Consider the following 21,950-nt stretch of genomic DNA (forward strand, 5'->3'; position numbering starts at 1 on the left):
TGGTGAAAACACTTCTAGGTTTATATAAGAAAAATGTCAGCAAAGGTGGGTGGGTACATGCAGGGAGTCAGTGAGTCAAGTAGATCATTGTCATGGAGTCACTCACGGGTGGGGTCTTGCTGTTCAGGGCACTCTTTATTGCTTGAAGGGGTCGTTTTGGTTCTCATCTGGGAACGCTTGCCATCAGGGTCTTCCTTAGCCAAGAGACAAGCTGGAAGGAACCCAACGAGAAAGTTTGAAGTCAAAATAGAGGCAACTGAGGTCCTCTTTCAGTACTAACAAAAATAGTATGTAGGGGTGCAGCCACCTCAAACCCTATGGCCAATCCAGTCGTCATGAAGGTTTCCCAAGCATCCTTCGTCCCCATGATTTCTCTGCGGATGTTTCTCTGTAGATCAGGCATTCTCTCCTAGAAGAGCAGAGCAGTTCCACATGCCACAACACAAAGCAGACCCTCTTGCACAACCCCTAGGCACTGGGGAACCAGAACCTGTTGTAAAACCTTTGAGCACTGTGATAACATCCATAGCTAGCACCAGAAGAGTCTGCATGTAGTCAAGAGATGCTCCAGACCGCTATGCTCCCTTTTCTGGTTAACTGCCCTAAACTGCTTTAAAAATCCTTGGGGGGGGGGGGGGGGGCAGAGACCTGGGAGTTGGCCTGTGTACAAAAGTCCGCCTTCTCCCCGGGTGGCCAGCCGCCTGAATGAGCTCATGTTCCTTTCCATTGAACACTTGTCTCTTGAGTATTGGGTTTTCGAGCAATGGGCACCAGAACTTGAGTTTTGGTAATGTAGGAATGTATTTGAACATAGATACACAGATGTGCATCCAAGTGCCAAAGTAGTTGGATACCAGTATGGTAATAGGATACCAGTACGGTATGCAAATACCGTTTTTCTGTATGAGGGAGAGTGATTGAAGGCTTTTCACTTTGTATGTTCATAAAGGAGTAGTAATCCATTAATAAACAATAGAAAATCAGCTATTGTAGACCTTACTTTTTAGTGAAGGAAACATTTGTGTGCTGATAAATTTTGCAGGCTTGGTTCTCAAATCCTGCAGCCTTAGAGAAGATTCATGTTAAACACAAGCATATTGGGTTTACTGTCTTCAGGAACAAGTAAGTGGAGGGAATACTTAACTCTGTGTCTATTTCACCCGGAGTCTTCTTAAAACACCGCTCTTTAGTGGCGCCTGCATGGCTCAGTTGGTTGAGCATCTGACTTAGGCTCAAGTCATGATCTCATGGTTTGTAAGTTTGAGGCCTGCATTGGGCTCTCCGCTCTCAGCACAGAGCCCACTTTGGACCTTCTGCTTCTCCCCCACTCACACTCTCTTTCTCAATAATAAATGAACCACAAAACAAAACAAAACAAAACAAAACAAAACAAAACAAAACAAAACAAAAGCACTGCTTCTTGGAATCACCCGGAAAGTGTCTGAGTCGGTCAGTCTAGGGTATAGGCTGAGAATGAGCATTTCTAGTGAGTTGGTAGGTGATGCTAATGGAGAAGGTCAGTGCAGAGATGAAACTGTGAGAACAAGCATTTAGGGAGGGCCAGGCTCCCTCCCTCCAGGCTGCAGTACCTGCGGACTGTAGCTCTGTAGACTCAGAGGACAGCAGAATACTTTTTCCTCCAAGTATTTATTTAAATTCCAGCTAGTTAAAATACAGTGCAGTATTAGTTTCAGGTGTAGAATTTAGTGATTCATTACTTACAACAACTGGTGCTCATCACGACAAGTGCACCCCTTGATAGCCATCACCTGTTAACACATCCCCCACCCACCCACCTATCCTCAAGTAACCCTGCATTTGTTCTCTATAGTTAAGAATCTGTTTCTCGGGGAGCCTGGGTGGCTTAGTTGGTTAAGCATTCAGAACTTGATTTCAGCTCATGTTGTGATCTCACAGTTCATGGGTCGATCCCCGGATCAGACTCTTCACTCATACACAGAGCCTGCCTGGGATTCTGCCGCCGTCTCTCTGTGCTCCTCCTCCCCCTTCAAAAAAAAAAAAAAAAAAACCATAAAAACAAAAAGCAAAAAGCACCTAACAAGAGTCTATTTCTTGCTTGCCTGTCTCCTCACCGTCCCCCCCCCGCCGCCCCATGTTCATTTGTGTTGTTTCTTAAGTTTCACATATGAGTGAAGTCCTATGGGATTTGTGTTTCTCTGACTAATTGCACTTAGCATCATACTCTCTGGCTCCATCCATGTCGTTGCAAAGGCAAGATTGCATTCTTTTTGGTGGCTGAGTAGTATTCCATTTTATATATGTATGTGTATACACACATACATACATATATATACATATATGTATATGCATAAACACATATATGTACATATACACACACATATACACATATATATGTATATACACACATACATACACACACACACATACATATATACACTCATACACCTACCACATCTTTATCCATTCATCAGTCGATGGAAATCTGGGCTCTTTCCCTAATTTGGCTATTGTTGATAGTGCTGCTATGAACATGGGGGGTGCGTGTATTCCTTTGTATCAATATTTTTGTATCCTTTGGGTCAGTACCTAGTAGTGCAATTACTGGATTGTAGGATAGTAGCATTTTTCACTTTTTGAGGAACCTCCATACTGTTTTCCGGAGTGGCTGCAGCAGTTTCCATTCCCACCAACATAAGAGGGTTACCCTCTTTCTGCAACCTCACCAGTATCTGTTGTTTCCTGTGATGTTAACTGTAGCCATTGTGAGTTGTGTGACATGGTATCTCATTGTAGTTTTGATTTGCATTTCCCTGATGATGAGTGATGTTGAGTATCTTTTCATGTGTGTGTTAGCCATGTGTATATCTTCTTTGGATACATGTCTGTTTGTGTCTTCTGTCCATTTCTTAAGTAAATTATTTGGTTTTTTTTGGGGTGTTGAATGTTATAAGTTGTTTATAAATTGTGGATATTAACCCTTTCTCAGATATGTCATTTGAAAATATCTTCTCCCGTTCTGTAGGTTGCTTTTTAGTTTTGTTCGTTGTTTTCTTTGCCATGCAGAAGTTTTTTTTTTATCTTGATGAAATTCCAATAGTTTACTTTAGCTTTTATTTCCCTTGCCTCGGGAGACGTATCTAGTAAGAACTCGTTAAGGCCAATTTCAAAGAGGTTTCTGCCTGTGTTCTCTAGGCTTTCATGGTTTCTTCTCTCACATTTAGGACTTTCGTCCACTAAAAAAAAATTTTTCTTTAATTTTCTTAGAGAAGGAGAGTATGCATGTGCATGCCTACACGAGAGGGGGAGGGGATAACAGGGAGGGAGGAGAGAATCCCAAGTGGGCTCCATGCTGGCATTACAGAGCCGGACATGGGGCTTGAACTCACAAACCGTGAGATCGTGATCTGCGCCAAAATCAAGAGTTGGACGCTTAACCGACTGAGTTATCCAGGCACCCTTCTTTCATCCATTTTGAATTTACTTTTTGTGTATGGTGTGAGAAAGTGGTCCAGTTTGATTCTTTTGCATGTTGCCATCCAGTTTTCCCAGCACCGTTTGTTGAAGAGACTGTCTTTTTTCTATTAGATATTCTTTCCTGCTTTGTTGGGCATTATTTGACCATATAGGTGTGGGTTCATTTCCGGGTTTTCTACTCTGTTCCATTGATCTATGTTTCTTGTTTTTGTGCAACTGTGTTGATCACTACAGCTTTGTAATATAACTTGAATTCTGGAATTGTGATGCCTCCAGTTTTGATTTTCTTTTTTAGGATTGCTTTGGACATTTGGGATCTTTTGTGTTTTCATACAAATTTTTGCATAGTTTGTTCTAGCTCTGTGAAAATCCTGGTCGTATTTTGATAGGGATTGCGTTAAATGTGTAGATTGCTTTGGGTAATATAGACATTCTAACAATATTTGTTCTTCTAACCCATGAACACATAATGTGTTTCCATTTGTTTGTGTCATCTTCAATTTCTACCATAAATGCTCTATGGTTTTCAGAGTACAGATTTTTTTACCTCTTTGTTTAGGTTTACTCCTAGGTATCTTATGGTTTTTGCTGGCAATTGTAAAAGAGATCGATTCCTTGATTTCTCTTTCAGCTGTTTTTTTATTGGCATATAGAAATGGAACAGAGTTCTGTACATTGCTTTTGTATCCTGGAACTTTACTGAATTCAGGTATCAGTTCTAGCAATTCTTTGGTGGACTCATTCAGGTTTTCCACATGGAGCATCGTGTCGTCTGCAAATAGTATAAATCTGACTTCTTCCTTGCCAATTTGGGTGCCTTTTATTTCTTTTTGTTGTCTGATTGCTGAAGTAAGGACTTCTGGTACAATGTTAAATAACAATGGTGGGAGTGGCCATCCCTATCTTGTTCCTGACTGTAGAGGAAGAGCTCTTTTTTCCCCATTGAAGATTATATTAGCCTTGGCTCTTTTATATTTGGCCTTTTGATGTTGAGATATGTTCCCTCTATTCGTACTTAAGAGGGTTTTTCTCAAGCATGGATGCTGTACTTTGTCGAGTGTTTTTTGCATCTATTGAGAGGATCCTATTGTTCTTATCCTTTGTTGTTGCTGTTGCTGTTGTTGTTGTTGTTGTTGTTGTTGTTGTTGTTAATGTGATGTATCACATCGATTGATTTGTGAATACTGAATCACCTTTGCAACCCTGGAATAAATCCTACTCTGTTCATGGTGAATGATTCTTTTAACATGCTGTTTGATTTGATTTGCTACAGTTTTGTTGAGAAATTTCTCATCCATGTTAATCGGGGATATTGCCTGTAATTATTTTTTCTAGTGTGGTCTTTGGTTCTCCGATCAAGGTAATTCTGGTGTCATAGAATTGGTTTGGAAGTTTAACTTCCATTTCCATTTTTTGGAATAGTTTGAAAAGAATAGGTATTAACTCTTCTTTAAAATTTGGGAAGCCATGTGGCCCTAGAGATTTACTGTTGGGAGATTTTTGACTACTGGTGCAATTTCTTTGCTGGTTATCAGTCTGTTCAAATTTTCTATTTTTTCCTGTTTCAGTTTTAGTAGTTCATATGTTTCTAGGTTTTTTTTTTTCATTTCTTCAAGATTACCTGGTGTGATGGTATATTATTTTTCATAATATTCTCTTATATTTGTATTTCTGGGCTGTTGCTTGTGATCTCTCCTCTCCCATTTGTGATTTAATTTATTTGAGTGCTTTCTCTATTCTTTTTCATAAGTCTCACTAGGTGTTCATCCCTTTTATTGTGTCTTTCAAAGAAGAAGTTCCTGGTTTCATTGATCTGTTCTTCTATTTTTGTTTTCATTTTTGTTTTTGTTTACTTGTTTGTCTCTATGTCACTTATTTTGAGTCACTTATTTTAGTATTTCCCTTCTGCTGGCTTTAGGCTTCATTTGTTCTTTTTCTAGCTTCTTTAGGTATAAGGTTAGGTTTGCCTTTCTTCTTTTTGAGGTGGGCCTGTATTGCCATATACTTACCTCTTAGGACCACTTTTGCTGCATCCCAAAGTTTAAAAAACGTTTTTTCTTAATGTTTATTTATTTTTGAGAGGGGGGATGGGAAGGGCAGAGAGAGAAGGAGACACAGAATCCAAAGCAGCCTTCAAGCTCTGAGCTGTCAGCACAGATCCTGATGCAGGGCTCGAACTCACAAGCCATGAGATGATGACTGAGCCCAAGTCAGACGCCTAACCGACTGAGATACCCAGGCACCCCGCATCCCAAAGGTTTTGTACCATCGTATTTTCATTTTCGTTTTCATTTTCATTTGTTTCCATGAATTTTTTATCTTTCATTTCCTGGTTGACTCATTCCTACTTTAGTAGGATGTACTTTAGTCTCCACGTATTTGTGGTGCTTCCAAATTGTTTCTTGTGGCTGACCTGAAGTTTCATAGTGTCATGGTGGGAAATATGCATCACGTAATCTCAATCTTTTTGTACTTGTTGAAGCCTGAATTGTGACCCACTGTGTAATAATATTCTAGAGAATGTCCCATGCGCCCTTGATAAGAATGTGTATCTGCTTCTTTAGGGTGAAATGTTGTGACTATGTCGGTTATATGCATCTGGTCCAGTGTGTCATTCAAAGCCATCGTTTCCTTGTTGATTTTCTGCTTGGATGATCTGTGGATTGCTGTCAATGGGGTGTTAAAGCCATCTACTTTTATTGTATTATTATCAATGAGTTTCATTATGTTTGTTATTAATTGATTTATATCTTTGGGAACGCCAAGATGGGGGCATAAATATTTACAATTGTTAGTTCTTGGCGAATAGACCCCTTTATTATGATATAGTGCCATTCTTAACTCTTGTTACATTCGTTGGTTTAAATCTAGTCTGTCTGATATAAGCATGGCTACTCTGGCTTTCCCTTGACATCTATTAAGAAGATAAATGTTTCTCCATCCCCACACTTTCAGTCTGTAGGTGTTTTAGGTCTAAAGTGAGTCTCCTGAGGGGCCTGGGCGGCTCAGTTGGTTAGGCGACCAATTTCAGCTCAGGTCACGATCTTACAGTTTGTGGGTTCGAGCCCTGTGTTGGACTGTGTGCTGACACCTCAGAGTCTGGAGCCTGCTTCGGATTTTGTGTCTCCCTCTCTGTCTGTCCCTTCCACAAGCTCTCCCTCTCTGTCTCTCTCTGAAAAATAAATATTTAAAAATTTTTAAAAATAAAAAAATATAAAGTGAGTCTCTTGTAGACAGGATGTAGATGGATCTTGTTTTCTTCATCCATTCTGACACCCTAAGTCTTTTGATTGGAATATTTAGTTCATTTACATTAGAGTGATTATTGACAGTTATGAATTTAGTGCCATTGTATCACTTGTTGTTTTAAAATTTTTTTTTAATGTTTATTTCTTTTAGGGAGAGAGAGAGAGAGAGAGAGAGAGAGAGAGAGAGAGAGAGAGAACAAGCAGGGGAGGGTGAGAGAGAGAGGGAGACAGAATCCGTTGCAGACTCCAGGCTCTGAGCTGTCAGCACAGAGCCCGATACGGGGTTCAAACCCATGTACCATGAGATCGTGACTTGAGCCGAAGTCGGACGCTTAACCAACTGAGCCAGCTAGGCGCCCCTGTATCACTTGTTAAGTCATTGTTTCTGAAGCTTTTTTTCTGTTCCTGTGTAATCTTTGTCACTTTCTGTCTTTCTTTCCCACTCGAAGAGTTCTCTTTAATATTTTTTGCAGATCTCATCTGGTGGTCACAAACTCCATAAGTTTTGTTTGTCTGGGAAGCTCTTTAGGTTTCCTTCTCTTCAGAATGACAGTCTTGCTGGATAGAGTATTCTTGGCTGCAGATTTTTCCCATTCAGCAAAGTGATTCATGCCACTCCCTTCAGGTCTGCCAGGTCTTTGTGGAAAGATCTAACCTTATTTGTCTTGCCTTGTAGGTTATGGATTTCTTTTCCCTTTTCCCTTTTAGGATTTTTTCCTTATCTCTATATTTTGCAAGTTTTACTATGATATGTCCCGGTGTTGGCCTGCTTTTGTTGATTTTTTTTTCTTTTCTTTTTCTAAATTTACATCCAGGTTAGTTAGCATATAGTGCAACAGTGATTTCAGAGGTAGATTCCTTAACGTCCCTACCCATGTAGACCACTCCCCATCCCACAACCCCTCCAGTAACCCTCTGTTTGTTCTCCATATCTAAGAGTCTCGTATGATTTGTCCCCCTCCCTGTTTTTATATTATTTTTGATTCCCTTCCCTTGTGTTCATCTGTTCTGTGTCTTAAAGTCCTCATAGGAGTGACGTCATATGATATTTGTCTTTCTCTGGCTAATTTCGCTTAGCATAATACCCTCCAGTTCCATCCATGTAGTTGCAAGATGGCAAGATTTCATTCTTTTTGATTGCCGAGTAATACTCCAGTGTGTGTGTGTTTGTGTGTGTGTGTGTGTGTGTACACATACACACCCCACATCTTCTTTATCCATTCATCCATCGATGGACATTTGGACTCTTTCCATACTTTGGCTATTGTTGATAGTGCTGCTATAAACATTGGGGTGCATGTGCCCCTTCGAAACAGCATACCTGCATCCCTTGGATAAATACCTAGTACTGCAATTGCTGGGTCATAGGGTAGTTTTATTTTCAAATTTTTTAGGAACTTCCATACTGTTTTCCAGAGTGGCTGCACCAGTTTGCATTCCCACCAGCAGTGCAAAAGAGATCCTCTTTCTCAGCATCCTCGCCAACATCTGTTGCGCCTGAGTTTGTTAATGTTAGCCCTTCTGTCAGGTGTGAGGTGGTATCTCATTGTGGTTTTGATTTGTATTTCCCCAATAATGAGTGATGTTGAGCATTTTTTCATGTGTCTTCTTTGGAGAAATGTCTATTCATATCTTTTGTCCATTTCTTTACTGGACTATTTGTTTTTTGGGTGTTGAGTTTGATAAGTTCTTTTTAGATTTTGGATACTAACCCTTTATCTGATATGTCGTTTGTAAATATCTTACGCCATTCCACTGGTTGCCTTTTAGTTTTGCTGATTGTTTCCTTCGCTGTGCAGAAGCTTTTTATTTTGATGAGGTCTCAGGAGTTCATTTTTGCTTTTGTTTCCCTTGCCTCTGGAGACTTGTTGAGTAAGAAGTTGCTGTGGCCAAGGTCAAAGAGGTTTTTGCCTGCTTTGTCCTCAAGGATTTTGATGGCTTCCTGTCTTACATTTATGTCTTTCATCCATTTTGAGTTGATTTTTGTGTATGGTGTAAGAAAGTGGTCCAGAATCGTTTTTTCTGCATGTCACTGTCCGGTTTTCCCAGCACCACTTGCTGAAGGGACTGTCTTTATTCCATTGGATATGCTTTCCTGCTTTGCCAATGATTAGTTGGCCATACGTTTCTGTGTCCATATCTGGGTTCTCTGTTCTGTCCCACTGATCTGAGTGTGTGTTCTTACGCCAGTGCCATACTGTCTTGTTGATTACACGTTTGTAATGCAGCTTGAAGTCCACTGCTTTTGTTGATTTTGATGGGAGTTCTCTCTGCTTCTTGGATTTGGACGTTTGTTTCCTTCCCTGAATTAGGGAAGTTTTCAGCTATAATTTCCTCAAATAAGCCTGCCCCCTTTTCCTCTCTCTTCTTTCTCTGGGACTCCTATGATATGAGTATTACTACATTTTGTGGAGTCGCTAAGTTCCCTAGTTCTACGTTCATGATCCAATATTTTTATTTCCCTCTTCTTTTCAGCTTTATTATTTTCCATAATTTTATCTTCTATATCACTTATTCATTCCACGGCTTCTTCCATCCTTGTTGTCATTACAATCCATCAGTTTCACTTCTCGGTTTTGGCATTCTTTATTTCAGGCCGACTAGTGTTTCGTTCTTTTATTTCTGTGGTAAGGAAGTCCCTGCTGTCTTCTGCGGTTTCTCAAGCCCAGGTAGCATCCTTATGATTGTTGCTTTAAGTTCTATATCAGGCATATTACCTATACCTCTTTTGATTAGATCCCTATCTGTGACCTTTTCTTGCTCTTTCTTTTGGGATGAATTCCTCCCTCTTGTATTTTGTCTAGGTCTCTGTCTTCTTCTCTGTGTTAGGAAAGCCTGCTATGTTCTCTGATTCTGAGAGTAATGGCTTTGTTAAAAACAGCTCATAATACTGACCAGAGCCTTGGTGCTTCAGGTGCCAGGTATATGCTGTGTGTATGCTGTGTGCAGTCTGCTGCTGTGTTTTTGCTGCTGTTTCCCTCAGGTCACTCTTCAGCAAAGTTTCTCCATTTCACCACTGGGGAGTGTTTGCACCTTGTCTAGAGTGTGGTAAGTTTTAACTAGCTGTGCTCTCATCTACTTGATGAAAGAGCCCTGATGCTATTTCCAGTTAACTGAAGCTTTGTAGCACTCTGTGGTCCGTAGTCTTGTATGCGCGGAGTGTTTGTGCTGGTCTTCAGTGGGAAGGGCATGCTGCTCTGGTTCTCAGGCACGCTTGCCCTAGTAAAGAGGCACTGGCAGAGTGCAGATTGGTGGGGCTTGGTGAAAGCAGTTCTGGACTCCACTGTTTGCGCTGTGCTGCTCACTGAAGTCAGTCCATACTGATGAGTGGGCGATGAAAATGGCACCAGCCCTCTTTCTCATTCCCGAGAGGGAAGTTCATGCCGGCTGGTGTCTGGGAAGCCCTCAGAGATGAGATGAGTGAATCATCTCCCTGCATGTGTCCCAGGTGTCCCACAGATCCCTGCCTTCACCGCATCCGTGTCTGGGCTGTCTGCCCATCTGGCAGTGCAGTGCACCTGTGTTGTATTCCAGGCAGGCTGGCTGAGTTTTAAAACTCCAAAGTTTAGGGGCCTGTCGTGGTGCAGACCCACACCAGTACTCTGGATTGGGGGAGGGGTGTTTTGCCATGCTGGTGCTGATGCAGGTCTGTCCTAGAAAGGCAGTTGCACCAGTGCACAGGAGCTTGGAGTTTGGGGTAAAGTGCAACAAAAACCGGTGTCTAGGTTGGCTGCCCTCAGCAGGTGTCTCTGCCCTTGTGCTAAGAGGTGGGTGTGCACAATGGCACCTGCCAAATGCTTGGACCAGTGAGAGACAATGTCTCCTCTGCCAGGTGCACTCCAAGAAGGGGGAAACATCTCTTCCAGTGCACCCCAGGGGATCCTCAGATCATGCTGTGTGCTCCAGGGCTCTGCCCTCTCTTTCCACATGAGCACTACACAGCCACCAGGATCCATACCAGCCAAAATGAGGATCTCTGAGCTCCATTCATTCTTAAAATTCACGATAATCAGCCCTTCTTGTTTTCCCTGTGAATGGCTTTAGAAAGTGTTTTCCTTGTGCATTCCCCTGGGTTCTGTGTGCTTTCATCCTCTCTCCTCTCTCTCTCTCCCTCTCCCTCTCCCTACTCCTCCCCCTCTCCCTTCTCTTCCCCTTCCCCTTCACTTTCCCCTTTCCCCTTTCCCTTTCCGTTTCTCTTTGTGTGTCATCTCTCTGTGATCATGGCTCCCTCTGTTCTGCAGCACACGCAGCCCTTTCCTCCCCCAAGTCATATCTCCACCTCTCTTAACTTGCACGGTGTGGCCTCTTGTCTCTTTCTTTAGTGGTGCAGTTTGTCATGTCTGTCTTCAGATCGTTTTCCTGGGTGTTCAGAATGATTTGATATTTATCTAGCTGTGTTGAAGGGATGAGGACTGTATAGGGAAGGCCCTTCTGTTACTCCACCATCATAGCTCCCTTTATGTTTGTTATTTATTGTTTTATATATCTGGGTACTCTCATATTCAGGGCATAAGTATTTACAATTGTTAGATCTTATTGTTGGATTGTTCTTTTTCTTATGATATAGTGTCCTCTTCAACTCTTGTTATATAGTCTTTGGTTTAAAATCTTGTTTGAGGGGCGCCTGGGTGGCTCAGTCGGTTAAGCGTCCGACTTCGGCTCAGGTCATGATCTCAGGGTCCGTGAGTTCGAGCCCCGCGTCGGGCTCTGTGCTGACAGCTCAGAGCCTGGAGCCTGTTTCGGGTTCTGTGTGTCCCTCTCTCTCTGACCCTCCCCTGTTCATGCTCTGTCTCTCTCTGTCTCAAAAATAAATAAACGTTAAAAAAATAAATAAATAAAATAAAATCTTGTTTGATATGAGTCTTGCTATTCCAGCTTTCTTTGATGTTCATTTGCATGATAGATGATTCTCCATCCCCTCACTTTCAATCTGCAGGTGTCTTAGGTCTTAAACGAGTCTTTTTGAGGCAGCATACAGAAGGGTCTTGTTTTCTTGCTGGTTTATTGGGTGGGGGGGTTAGTCTTGGTTTTTTTAGAGATTGTAACACCCTATGTATTTTGATGGAAAGTATACTCCATTTACATTCAGAATAGTTTTTTTTTAATTTATCTATTTATTTTGAGAGATGGTGAGAGACAGAGAATGCAGGAGGAGCAGAAAGATAAGGGGAGAGAGAGAGACAGAGAGAGAGAAGAAGTGTGAGAGAGAGAGTGAGAGAGGGAGAGAGAGTTACAGTGAGAGAGAGACAGAGACAGAGACAGAGACAGGGTCCACACTGTCAGTACAGAGCCTGATACAGGGCTTGAACTCATGAACCGTAAGATCATGACCTGAGCCTAAACCAAGAGTTGGTCACTCATCTACCTGAGCCACTCAGGCACTCCCAGAGTAATTTTTTTTTAAGTAAGCTACACACCCAGCACAGAGCCCAAGCAAGAGCTCAAACTCAAATGCAGAGATCAAGACCTGAACTGATAAGAGTAAGTATTGATGAAAATGAATTTAGTTCCATTTTATGACTTGTTTTATCATTGTTTATGGAGATTTTCTCTGTTCCTTTCCAGTCTCTATCACTTTTGGTCTTTCCTTCTCACTCTAGGAGTCCCCTTTAATATTTGTTGGAGGGCTGGTTTAGTGGTCGTGAGCTCCTTTCATTTTTGTTTTTTGGGAAACTCTTTATCTCTCTGTCCATTCTGAACGACACTCTTGCTGCATAGAATATTCTAGGCTGCATACTTTTCCCATTCTGCACGTTGAATATATCATGCCACTCCCTTCTGGCCTGCCAAGTTTCTATGGAGAGATCTGCAGCTATTCTGATGGGTCTTCCCTTGTTAGTTAGAGGCTTCTATTGTCTTGGTGCTTTTAGGATTTTTGATTTAGCAGTATATTTTGCAAATTTAATTATAATATGTATGGTGCTGGCCTTGCTTTTGTTGAGTTTGTTGGGAGTTCTTTTTCCCTCCTGGATTTGGATGTCTATTTACTTTCTCAGATAAGGGAAGTTTTCAGCTATAATGGCCTGAAATCAACTTTCTATCTCCTTTTCCCTCTCCAGTTCTTCTGGGACTCCTATGATACGAATGCTATTATGTTTGATGGAATCACCAAGTTCCCTAAGTCTATCCCCATGATCCTCTGTCTTCTTTCTCTCCTTTGTTCATCTTCATTATTTTCCCTATTTCTATCCTCTATATGACTTATTTGTTCCTCTCCTTCTTCCACCCTTGTCATTACATCCAATGTGTTTCAAGTCTCAGTCATTGCACTTTTCATTCCTGCCTGATTGTTTTTTAACTGTTTTGTTTCTCTGGTAAAGACCTCCCAGATGTCTTCCCTTCTTTTCTCAAGCCCAGCAAGTATCCTCAGATTATTGCTTTAAGTTCTCCATGAGTATATTAATTAGATCTGTGTTAATTAGATCTCTGGCTGTGATTTTACTGTTGTTGTTGTTGTTGTTGTTGTTGTTGTTGTTGTTGTTTTTTGAATTGTATTTATTTATTTTTAGAGAATGAGAGAGTGAGACAGGGGATGGCTGGAGAGAGAGGGAGAGTGAAAATCCCAAGCAGGCTTCTCGCCTAGTCACAGAACCCGATATGGGCCTCAATCTCATGATCCGTGAGATCATGAACTAAGCCAAAAATCAAGAATTGGATGCTCAACCGTCTAAGGCGCTCTGGCTGTAATTTTATCTTGTTCTTCCTTTAGGGAAGAATTCCTCCATGTGGGCATTTTGTTTAGGTCTCTGTCTTCTTCTGTATATTAGAGAAGCCCATCAAATTTTCTTTTCCTGAGAGTAATGGCTTTATTAAGGAGAAGTCATATAGTGTCCATGGCCTGGTGCTTCAGGGAGTGTCTGTTGTGTGTACTGTGTGTACTCTACTGCTGTGATTTGCTGCTCTATCCTTCAGGCCAGTTGCTTGCAGAGGTTCTCCTTGCCCACAGTGGGCACTGTTTGGTCCTTGGCCTGAATGTGGCAAATTTTAACTAGGTGTCTCAGGCCTGCTTGTTAAATGAGACCTGATGCTACTTCCACTAGAACTGAATCCTTGCAGAACTCTCTGGTCAGGAGATGTGGTGTGTGTGTGGGTTTCTGCTGGTCATCTTTCGATTGGGCCCACAGCCGTGGGACTTAAGCCCACGTGGCCCAGAAGGGCAGTGCTGGCAGAGTGCAGGTGGGTGGGACTTGGTGTATGCAGGTTAGGAAACCAGTGTTCGCCCTGTGCTGTTTACTGGAGCTGGATTTTGCTGAGGGGCAGTGGAGGAAAATGGCACCAGCCAACCCCTTTGATCCTGGAGAGGGGTCTCCATGCTTACTGCTCTCAGGGAAGCACTCCCAGAAGGGTGAATAATCCCCCATGCATCCAAGGCAGGTTACAGAGAGCTGTTTTCACTCTGTCTGTCTCTGGGATGTTTGCTTGCCAGGAGCAGTGCTTTGGGCTCTATCCCAGCCCAGTATGCTGACTTTTACAACTCAAAAATTTAGGGACATGCTGTGGCAGGGGCCTGTGCTGATTACCTGGGATAGGGTCTCTCCATCCTGAGGCTGATGCGTGTTGGACTGAGAGGGGCGGTTGCCCCAGAGCACGGGCCTTGGGACTTGGAGCAAGCAGGCTAGGCAGCCAGTGTCAGCCTGAGCCACCCTCAGCAGCTCTTCTGCATCTATGCCAAGGGGCATGGGAGGGAAATGGTGCAGCTGGTTCTTTTGTTCCCAGGGAGGCATCTCTGCTAACCCACTTCTCACAGATACACTCCAAGAAGAGTGAACAGTGTCTCCCCTGTGGTCCCTAGGTGTTCTTCAGATCGTGCCTTCTGACTCCAGGTTGCTTGCCTGCCTTCTCTAGAGGAGTAGGGCAGACGCTCAGGGCTGCATCCCAGTGAAACCCACCAACATTTAAAATCTAGTCTCTGAGCTCTGTTGGTTGCAAAAGCTGCCAGGTGTCAGGCCCTCTCATTTTTCCAGTGAATGGCTTTGGGGAAGTGTTCTCCTAGTGCAATCCCCTGTGCTCTCCTCCCTCCCTCCCTCCTTCCCTCCCTCTCTCTGTCTCTCTCTGTCTCTCTGTCTCTCTCTGTCTCTCATCTCTCAGGGATCCCAGCCCTCTGCAGCCCCCCAATCTGTTTCTTGCCCAAACCCCATCTCTGCACTTCCTGCTTCCCTTGATGTGACATCTTCTCTCCCTCTAGTTGTGCAGTTTGTTCTGTTGAACCCAGGTTGATTTTATGGGTATTCAGAATGATTGGATAGTTATTTAGTCGTGTTTAAGGGAAGAAATGAGCCTAGGATCCTCCTACTCTGCCAGTATCTTAGCTCCTCCCCTCCCCCAGTCCAAAGATGTCTAATGGACACCTCCTGAGTTTCTCTGCAGTGAGCCAAGCAATCTAAAGGCTTAAATGAATGGAGTTCCAGGGGCTCCGATGCCAAGGAGTCCACACACTGAAGCCACCTACCAACGTGTTTCTTTTGCTGAAAACTGTACATCAACAAGAAGGCCATTAGACTCAGGTGGCTCCAATGCCTTAGCCACCTACACCTCACTTCAAGCAAATTCTTGTAAATGCCTCAAGGGTCAGAATTCAAAACCCAAGGGCACCCTGTTCTAACAGGCAACTAGGCTTTCCCATATAAGATAGTTTCTGAAGCTATAGCCAGTCATGTAACGTGTTTCCTTTTCTTCTCATTTTGGTCTACAAAAGCCTTTCCCCTAGTTGGGTTTGGGGCTGCCTGATTGGATTTGGTGTTTGCTCAAACAGGCACTTCTAAATTTTAATGTACCTCGCTTTATTTAAACAAAACTAATAAAAGTAATAACCCACAGGACTCACATTTCCTCATGGTGCACGTAATAATGAGGGCTGCCACACAGCCCTGTGTAATATTACATAAAATGTCCTCCTCTTTTTTTTTTTTATTTTAAAAATTATTTATTTATTTCAAGAGAGACAGAGTGTGAGAATGAGAGGGGCAGAGAGAGGGAGACACAGAATCTGAAGCAAGCTCCAGTCTCTGAGTTGTCAGCACAGAGCCCGATACAGGGCTCGAACTCATGAACTGTGAGATTATGACCTGTGCCGAAGTAGGACACTTAACCCATTGAGGCACCCAGGCGCCACTCCAACGTCCTTTTCTCACAAAATCACCTCTTGTTGTTTCCATCACACCTCCCACATTCTAACGTACAATAGAACTTAGTATTCCTGCTTCATGTTTCCTGTGTTTTTCTTGAACACGTTAAAAGGCACATGAAGACGGGACTGCTTCTCTTGTAACTGAGTTTTCCCATGCATCTACCAAAAGTTCTTGAAAACACATTATGTGCTCAATGCACATATTTTAGAACAGTGAGTAAAAATGACATTAGAATTTACCTCTCATCTACCTCTCATAAGTCTCCAAATTAGTGTGAAGATTAGTAAATGAAATCTTACTAGAATGGATTCAGGAGGCCCTGGAAGGAGACCTCTCACACAGACATATAATGCATAAAGAGCGGGAGGAGGGGAGATAACTTTTGTCTTGACAAGGGAGGACACATTCCCAGTTGGAAATTAATCTCCTGCCTTTCACAAAAAGAAGGATGATCTCTCCTTGCCCCATTAAGGAAACACTAACCATGGCATGTGGCCAGTGAAAACCCACCACAACCTCAAACTTTTGTTCTTCGGTGAACTTTTGTTGAAAGCAACTGTCCCCAATCTCCACCTTAAACCTAATAAACCCAGACTTTTGTGATGCCTAAGTGGCTCACTTGGTTGAGTTTCCAACTTCAGCTCAGGCCATTTTTTTATGGTTCATGAGTTCAAGCCCCACATTGGGCTATCTGGTGTCAGCCCGGAGCCTGCTCTGGATCCAATGTGCCCACCCCTGCCCCCCGCCCCTCTCACTTGCTCTCCCTCTCTAAAAAATAAATAAACATTTGGGAAAGTAGCTCTGGACCTTTATTTTTTTTTTTAATGCTGACTTTCCCTCTGTCTCTTGAACCTTGCCTGTGGATTGCCATGGTGTGGTTATCCTCAGTTGAAATTCCTTTGTCATTTGTGAATAAATTCAGTTTGCTAGTAAAGTAACTGGCTATTTATTTTTAAGCTGGACAGTAGTATTGTTCAATGCTTGTAGGAATGAAAACGTCACATTCTTGAGATAAAACCCTCACAAAAACCAAGTATTGGTTTAGCACAGTCACATGCTCCATTTGGTTCTATCTATTTCTCAGACTTACAGCCTGCTTCTAAAAGTTCTGTTAGTTTGTAACTGTTTTTTACTCTTTACTGATGTGTAGGGAGGTGGAATGTTGGTTTGCCCATAGGTATTTCTGGCACTGTCTTAAACCACTAGATAAACGTTGTGAACTGCTTTCTGAAATGGGCATTTCACATCTGATTTTCTAGGATACTTTCAATTCCTACTGCCAGTGCCTGAAGAAATGAGAATAATGAGAATCACTTCCCAGCAAGAGGATGAGGTCATTGGGTTCAGATAATCCTTTACTTCAGGGTTCAGATTCTCCCTTTGCACACACGCTCCAACTAAATGGCAACGTGTTTGGTACCAAATATAGCATCAGTTAAGTTGCTCTCTGTTTGGGATCGATGTCAATCTCCTGACAGGAACTGAGTATATCTGGGAATGTGGAGTAAGTAACATATGGATAAAAATGTTCCTCAAAAGATGGGAAGACACGGGGCGCCTGTGTGGCTCAGTCGGTTGGGGGTCCAACTTTGGCTCAGGTCATGATCTCGCGGTTCGTGGGTTCGAGCCCCACGTCAGGCTCTGTGCTGACAGCTCAGAGCCTGGAGCCTGCTTTGGATTCTGTGTCTCCATCTCTCTGCCCCTTCTCCACTCATACTCTGGCTCTCTCTCAAACGTAAATAAACATTAAATTAAATTAAATTTAAAAAAAGATTGGACAACAATCACGATATGGGCATATGAAGTTTTGTGTGGAACCAGAGGCTGACGTTGTCAATTTACCTAATTCAGGGTGGCCTACCATCCCTGTCACGGACTTGTATAGGCTGTGACAAAGGGAACCACAGGCCCCAAATGGAGTCACTTCTGCTGGGTCATGTCACCAAAGCAGGGCACAATACCTAAGCTCATACAACTTCAGCACTACCCAGAAATATAGTTTCCACTGGTCAGTGAGGAATGTTGTGGTCAGCACCAAAAGGGTAATCGGCCCCACGAATGGGTCCTCTGCGTCGCCCAAAGATGAGGTATTCCGCTGATAAGACCTTTTTGTCCCATAACAAAGTGACCTCGCCTGACATAATCCTTTTTTCTGCTTCTGAACTTCTTGTTCCAGCTTTAAAAACCTTACCCTTTCTGTAGCTCTTTGTTGCTTCCCTTAACTTGCTAGATGTGATGCTGCCCAATTCACAAACGAGAGACTGATCCTGAAGACCTTCAAAATGCACTGGGCTGAATTTTTATGATAACGGGGACTTTTGTATTGTTCCCGACCAATTTCAAAACTGACTCTAACGCTTCAGGCTGCAAGCATTTGAAGAGCAACATCTTTCCAGCAGTGCACGGCCTCCTTTGATTTCTTAAGTGCTGGACACATTTGAATGATGTGTCATTTACCTCAGGAAGAGGAAGTGGGAGCAACTAAACTACTAGTTTTAGGCTTTGGACTTTAAAAACCAACAAAGCCGCTCCCTCTGGTAGAAGCAGCACTTTGCAGGAACTCTGCGGGACAGCTGGCCGAACTCTGGAAGTCCCTGGGGCAGAACCCCCTTCGGTGGCCGCTGTAACTCTGAGATCTATGGTACCCGGAAAAGCGTGGGGATACAGGACGCAGGCAGCAGCCAATGACGGAGCAGGACGAGGCATTTGTGGGCATGCGTGGCGCGTGGGGGTGGGATTTCCGGCCTCTTCACGGTGGACGACTTTTGGCGTCAGGCTTGTTTACCCTCGGAGGTTAGAGAGTGCAGAATACGGGTCGAGGTGACAAACGGACAAAGCAGGAGAGGAGGCGAAGTCCCTGTCGCGGACACTGCGGTCCATGGCTCCACGACGACACGCCCGGTCTGCCCCGCGCCGGGGCCGGGACAGGGACTGCAGGCCTCATATCCCGATCCGCCCACAGAGTCCGTTGGCGACGGCCGCGCCCAGGGACCCGGCTGAGGTAAACGCGCGGCCTCCGGACCCTCCCCGCCCCCCCCCCCCCCCCGCCCCAGACCCTCCAGGCCCGAGCGCGGGGCGCCTGCTCTCGTCCCTGCGGCCCAGGTCCCGGTGTCCGGGCCGGGGAGGCGCTCGCGGGCGGGGTCCCCGCGTCTGAGCGCCGGCGTGACGGGGTGCGGGAGCGGGCTGCAGGGGAGGGGCCGGCTGGTGCAGGGCTGCAGGGGGCCTGCGCCACCAGCGGGGCACGGCAGGTCTCGGTTCTTTCAGCGAACGCAAGGTGCAGCGGCGCCCGTGAGGCCTGTCACCTGGCTGCCTGACCAGTCCATCCGTGCTGGCGGTGTGCCAGGCGGTGTAACCCAGGTGTAAATAGATAGGCCCAGTCTGGCTGCGGAGAGGACAGATTGCAGGGGTGGGGGCCAGAGGGGGTGGAGGGCAGAGGGGGCAGGGAGCGCAGGAGGGGGTGCCTGCGCGAGTGTATGTCATCGTTGACGGGCCAGAAGGGTCACCGTGGATGTCAGAAGCGGTTGAATTTTGGCCCCGGGTTTGAGAAGGGCCAAGGCAAATTTGGGGTGTTGCAGGTGACAGGAGAAAGGGAGGGGTCCCGGAATGCCTGGGGGCTTTGGTCCTTTGAAGTATAATCTGCCAGTTATTTGACGGGCAAAACTGAGTTTCTTTGAGAACGAAAGAGCACCGCAGTCTGGAACAAGCAAGCTGAGGCTCAACAGTAGGCCAGTCCGGAGGACACGAGAGAGGTAGGCTTTTTGAAAGGGGAAGGGGCTAAGGTGGGAAGGCTGTTAACATCTACAAGTCCCTGAGAGTAAACTGGGAATTGAAAGTATAGTGGCTTCGCGTTGGCTGAGCTGTGGGTGGGTGGTCCCGAAAGCCTGTCTTTTCCCCTCTGGGCTAGTAGAGGAGGTAGTTTCCCAGTCCAAGTTCGAGTGTGTCGTCCTGTCGGGTCTGCACTGATCATGGCGGTAGTGCGTGAGAGCTCCCCCAGCTGCGTCCTCCCGACTCCCTTTGAGTGAGGTTTCCCGTTATTAATTTTCAGCGGTCCTAGCAGCGGAAGGGCTGGACGCTCCCATCAGCTGGACGGAAGGTGGCAGCAGGTTGATTGTCCTTGGAGATCTCCCAAGTTGCTTGGACGTCGTTAAGTCTTAGATGTTCAGAGAGGCGTGAGTGACGTCATCCAGTGGGCGGCGGGACAGGAAAACCCGGGAAACCGGGGCAGGTTTCAGGATGGAAACTTTGAAAAGTGAGGGCAGTTGTGTGGCCCCGGCGGAGGTTTGGATCACATTGAGGAGGGGGTGCAGACTAGGGGGGCAGTGCTATTAGTAGGTCAGAGGGCCTTAGTGAGGTGTGCTGAAGAGTGGTTCCCTGGCTCAGCGCCTGGTTGGGGCTGCTGGGCAGCGCGGGCACAGGCGAAGGAGAGAGAAAGATGTGGCAGATGGATGGGTGGGTAAGGCTCCCGTGGCATGATGGGACAAGAGATGGCTGAGGACACCTAGGAGTAATTGCGGCAAGGTGACAGGGAGTCTGGGGCTGCCCTTTATTCAGTGGTGTAGGGCTTCACCAGAGCTTTGTGGTGCGCTCTTCTGGTGTCCGGGCCGTTTCACAGTCTTGCTGATGGATAAGGTGTGGGGCCAGTGTGGTCACTTGTGAGTCTCTGTGCCTGGCAGGGAGACCTTTAGGGCTGGGCTTTTCACAAAGGTTCAGTGCAGAGTGGAGGGTTGTGACTGTTGGAGGGACAGCACGGGCAGCACAGAAGTATTAGAGGGACTGGGAGTGTCTGAAACGGCTACGTGGCTGTGGGTGTGTGTCCCTGAAGCCAGGATCCCCGGCAGGCGAGGGGGACTTCTCAGCCGCATTTGAGGCTTTCCCTCTGGTGGGATCCACGAGAGTGCTGGGGTCGTAGTGGACCCTGTTTGAATTTGTCACACATCGTTTGGGTGTCATGTGACAGGCACCAGTGTGAGTCAAGGGGGCATCCTTTGGTGTGGGGCAGGAAGCTGTGGGGGCGCAACTGTGGGGTCTGAAGGTGTGAGGGAGATGCAGACTACAGGGTCATGTTCACTTGGAGAGGGAGTGTGAGTGTGAGCTTAGGGTCTCAGGGCCCTGGGATTGGAGACTGACTGGTCGAGGCGGGTCCATAATTGTCTGTGTTTGAGGGCACATTCGGGGAGACTCCACGGGAATTTCCAGGCAGAAAGGATGGCGCTTGGGGGGCCAAACCCAGATTGGCCCCCGCAGATTGCATCTATGCACCCCCTGCCTGTTATTGCTGAGGACCGAACACAGTGATTGGTGGGATGGTGAGGAGACGGTGGCGTTAATGACACCAGGACCTGGTCTTTATCCTGAGGTAGGAGCTGGGGTGGCTGGGGAGAATGGGGTGTATGTGTCAGGGTTTAGATTGTGGGTTCTCCGAGAGAGAATGTTCATGGTGCCATCTGTCCGTTTCATGACAGGGTGGTGTGACCTTTGAGGACATTGCCATCTACTTCTCCTGGAAGGAATGGAGACTTCTTGATGAGGCTCAGAGACGGCTGTACTATGACGTGATGCTGGAGAACTTTACACTTATATCCTCCCTGGGTAAGGCCCTCACCCTCCCCAGTGACCTGGACTGGGCTCTGTATTCCCGCTTTAGCCCCCAACTGCCCATTCCCTAGGGGATGCTTTGTACCTCTTGGGTGTGGACTGTGGGCCCTGCTTGCTCCCCCAGCTTCCGTGGTGGTTGCATTTGTTGCTAAGGCTGGGATGTTGGTGTGCCCTTTTCTCTCCCTTGCCATTCCAGTGCTCTCTGTGCTGAACCCTCATAGGGTTAAAGAGTAGTCAGTCAGTGACGCTAATGGATTGTGCCTTGCTTACCCTCTGACCCACCGGGTCACTGTGTTCAGATCCATGCCTTTTCTATGGCCCCTGTTTTGATACCTTCTTTTGGCTGACATTTCCTTGCCTGCCTCTGCCGGAAATTGCAAGGATTGATTGGGTCGTATTATAAGGACTATGGGCTACTTCTCAAGACTGTCTTGTATGGTTCTTTTGGTGGTGTTTACATCTCTTCTTCTACCTGCCCCCATCCCTTCCGTTTTGTTGAGGTATGAGCTGACCAGGAAGATTC

The 21,950-nt window shown here is 45.3% G+C and overlaps 2 protein-coding genes and 1 long non-coding RNA gene across 3 annotated transcripts in view; 2 read left to right on the forward strand and 1 right to left on the reverse strand.

The window, feature by feature from the left end:
* LOC145713194 (uncharacterized) lies at positions 1–18,112 on the reverse strand. The gene is made up of 2 exons (XR_014136173.1): positions 18,024–18,112; positions 1–211 (listed from the first exon to the last, which is right to left on the reverse strand). It is a non-coding gene; the product is annotated as an uncharacterized LOC145713194 (long non-coding RNA).
* The window catches only part of LOC132691070 (uncharacterized), a 233,498-nt gene that overhangs the window by 53,209 nt on the left and 158,339 nt on the right, over positions 1–21,950 (forward strand). The gene's annotated exons all lie outside the window — the stretch shown is intronic.
* The window catches only part of LOC132674875 (uncharacterized), a 13,286-nt gene continuing 9,389 nt past the window's right edge, over positions 18,054–21,950 (forward strand). Inside the window, exons 1-2 of the mRNA XM_078438570.2 lie at positions 18,054–18,833; positions 21,295–21,421. Of these exons, the coding sequence (XP_078294696.2) occupies positions 18,711–18,833; positions 21,295–21,421 (250 nt within the window). The 5' untranslated portion in view covers positions 18,054–18,710. The remainder of the gene's footprint in view (positions 18,834–21,294; positions 21,422–21,950) is intronic.

The sequence above is a fragment of the Panthera onca genome, chromosome E2, assembly GCF_046562875.1.
Source record: "Panthera onca isolate mPanOnc1 chromosome E2, mPanOnc1 haplotype 2, whole genome shotgun sequence".
NCBI lineage: Eukaryota > Metazoa > Chordata > Mammalia > Carnivora > Felidae > Panthera > Panthera onca.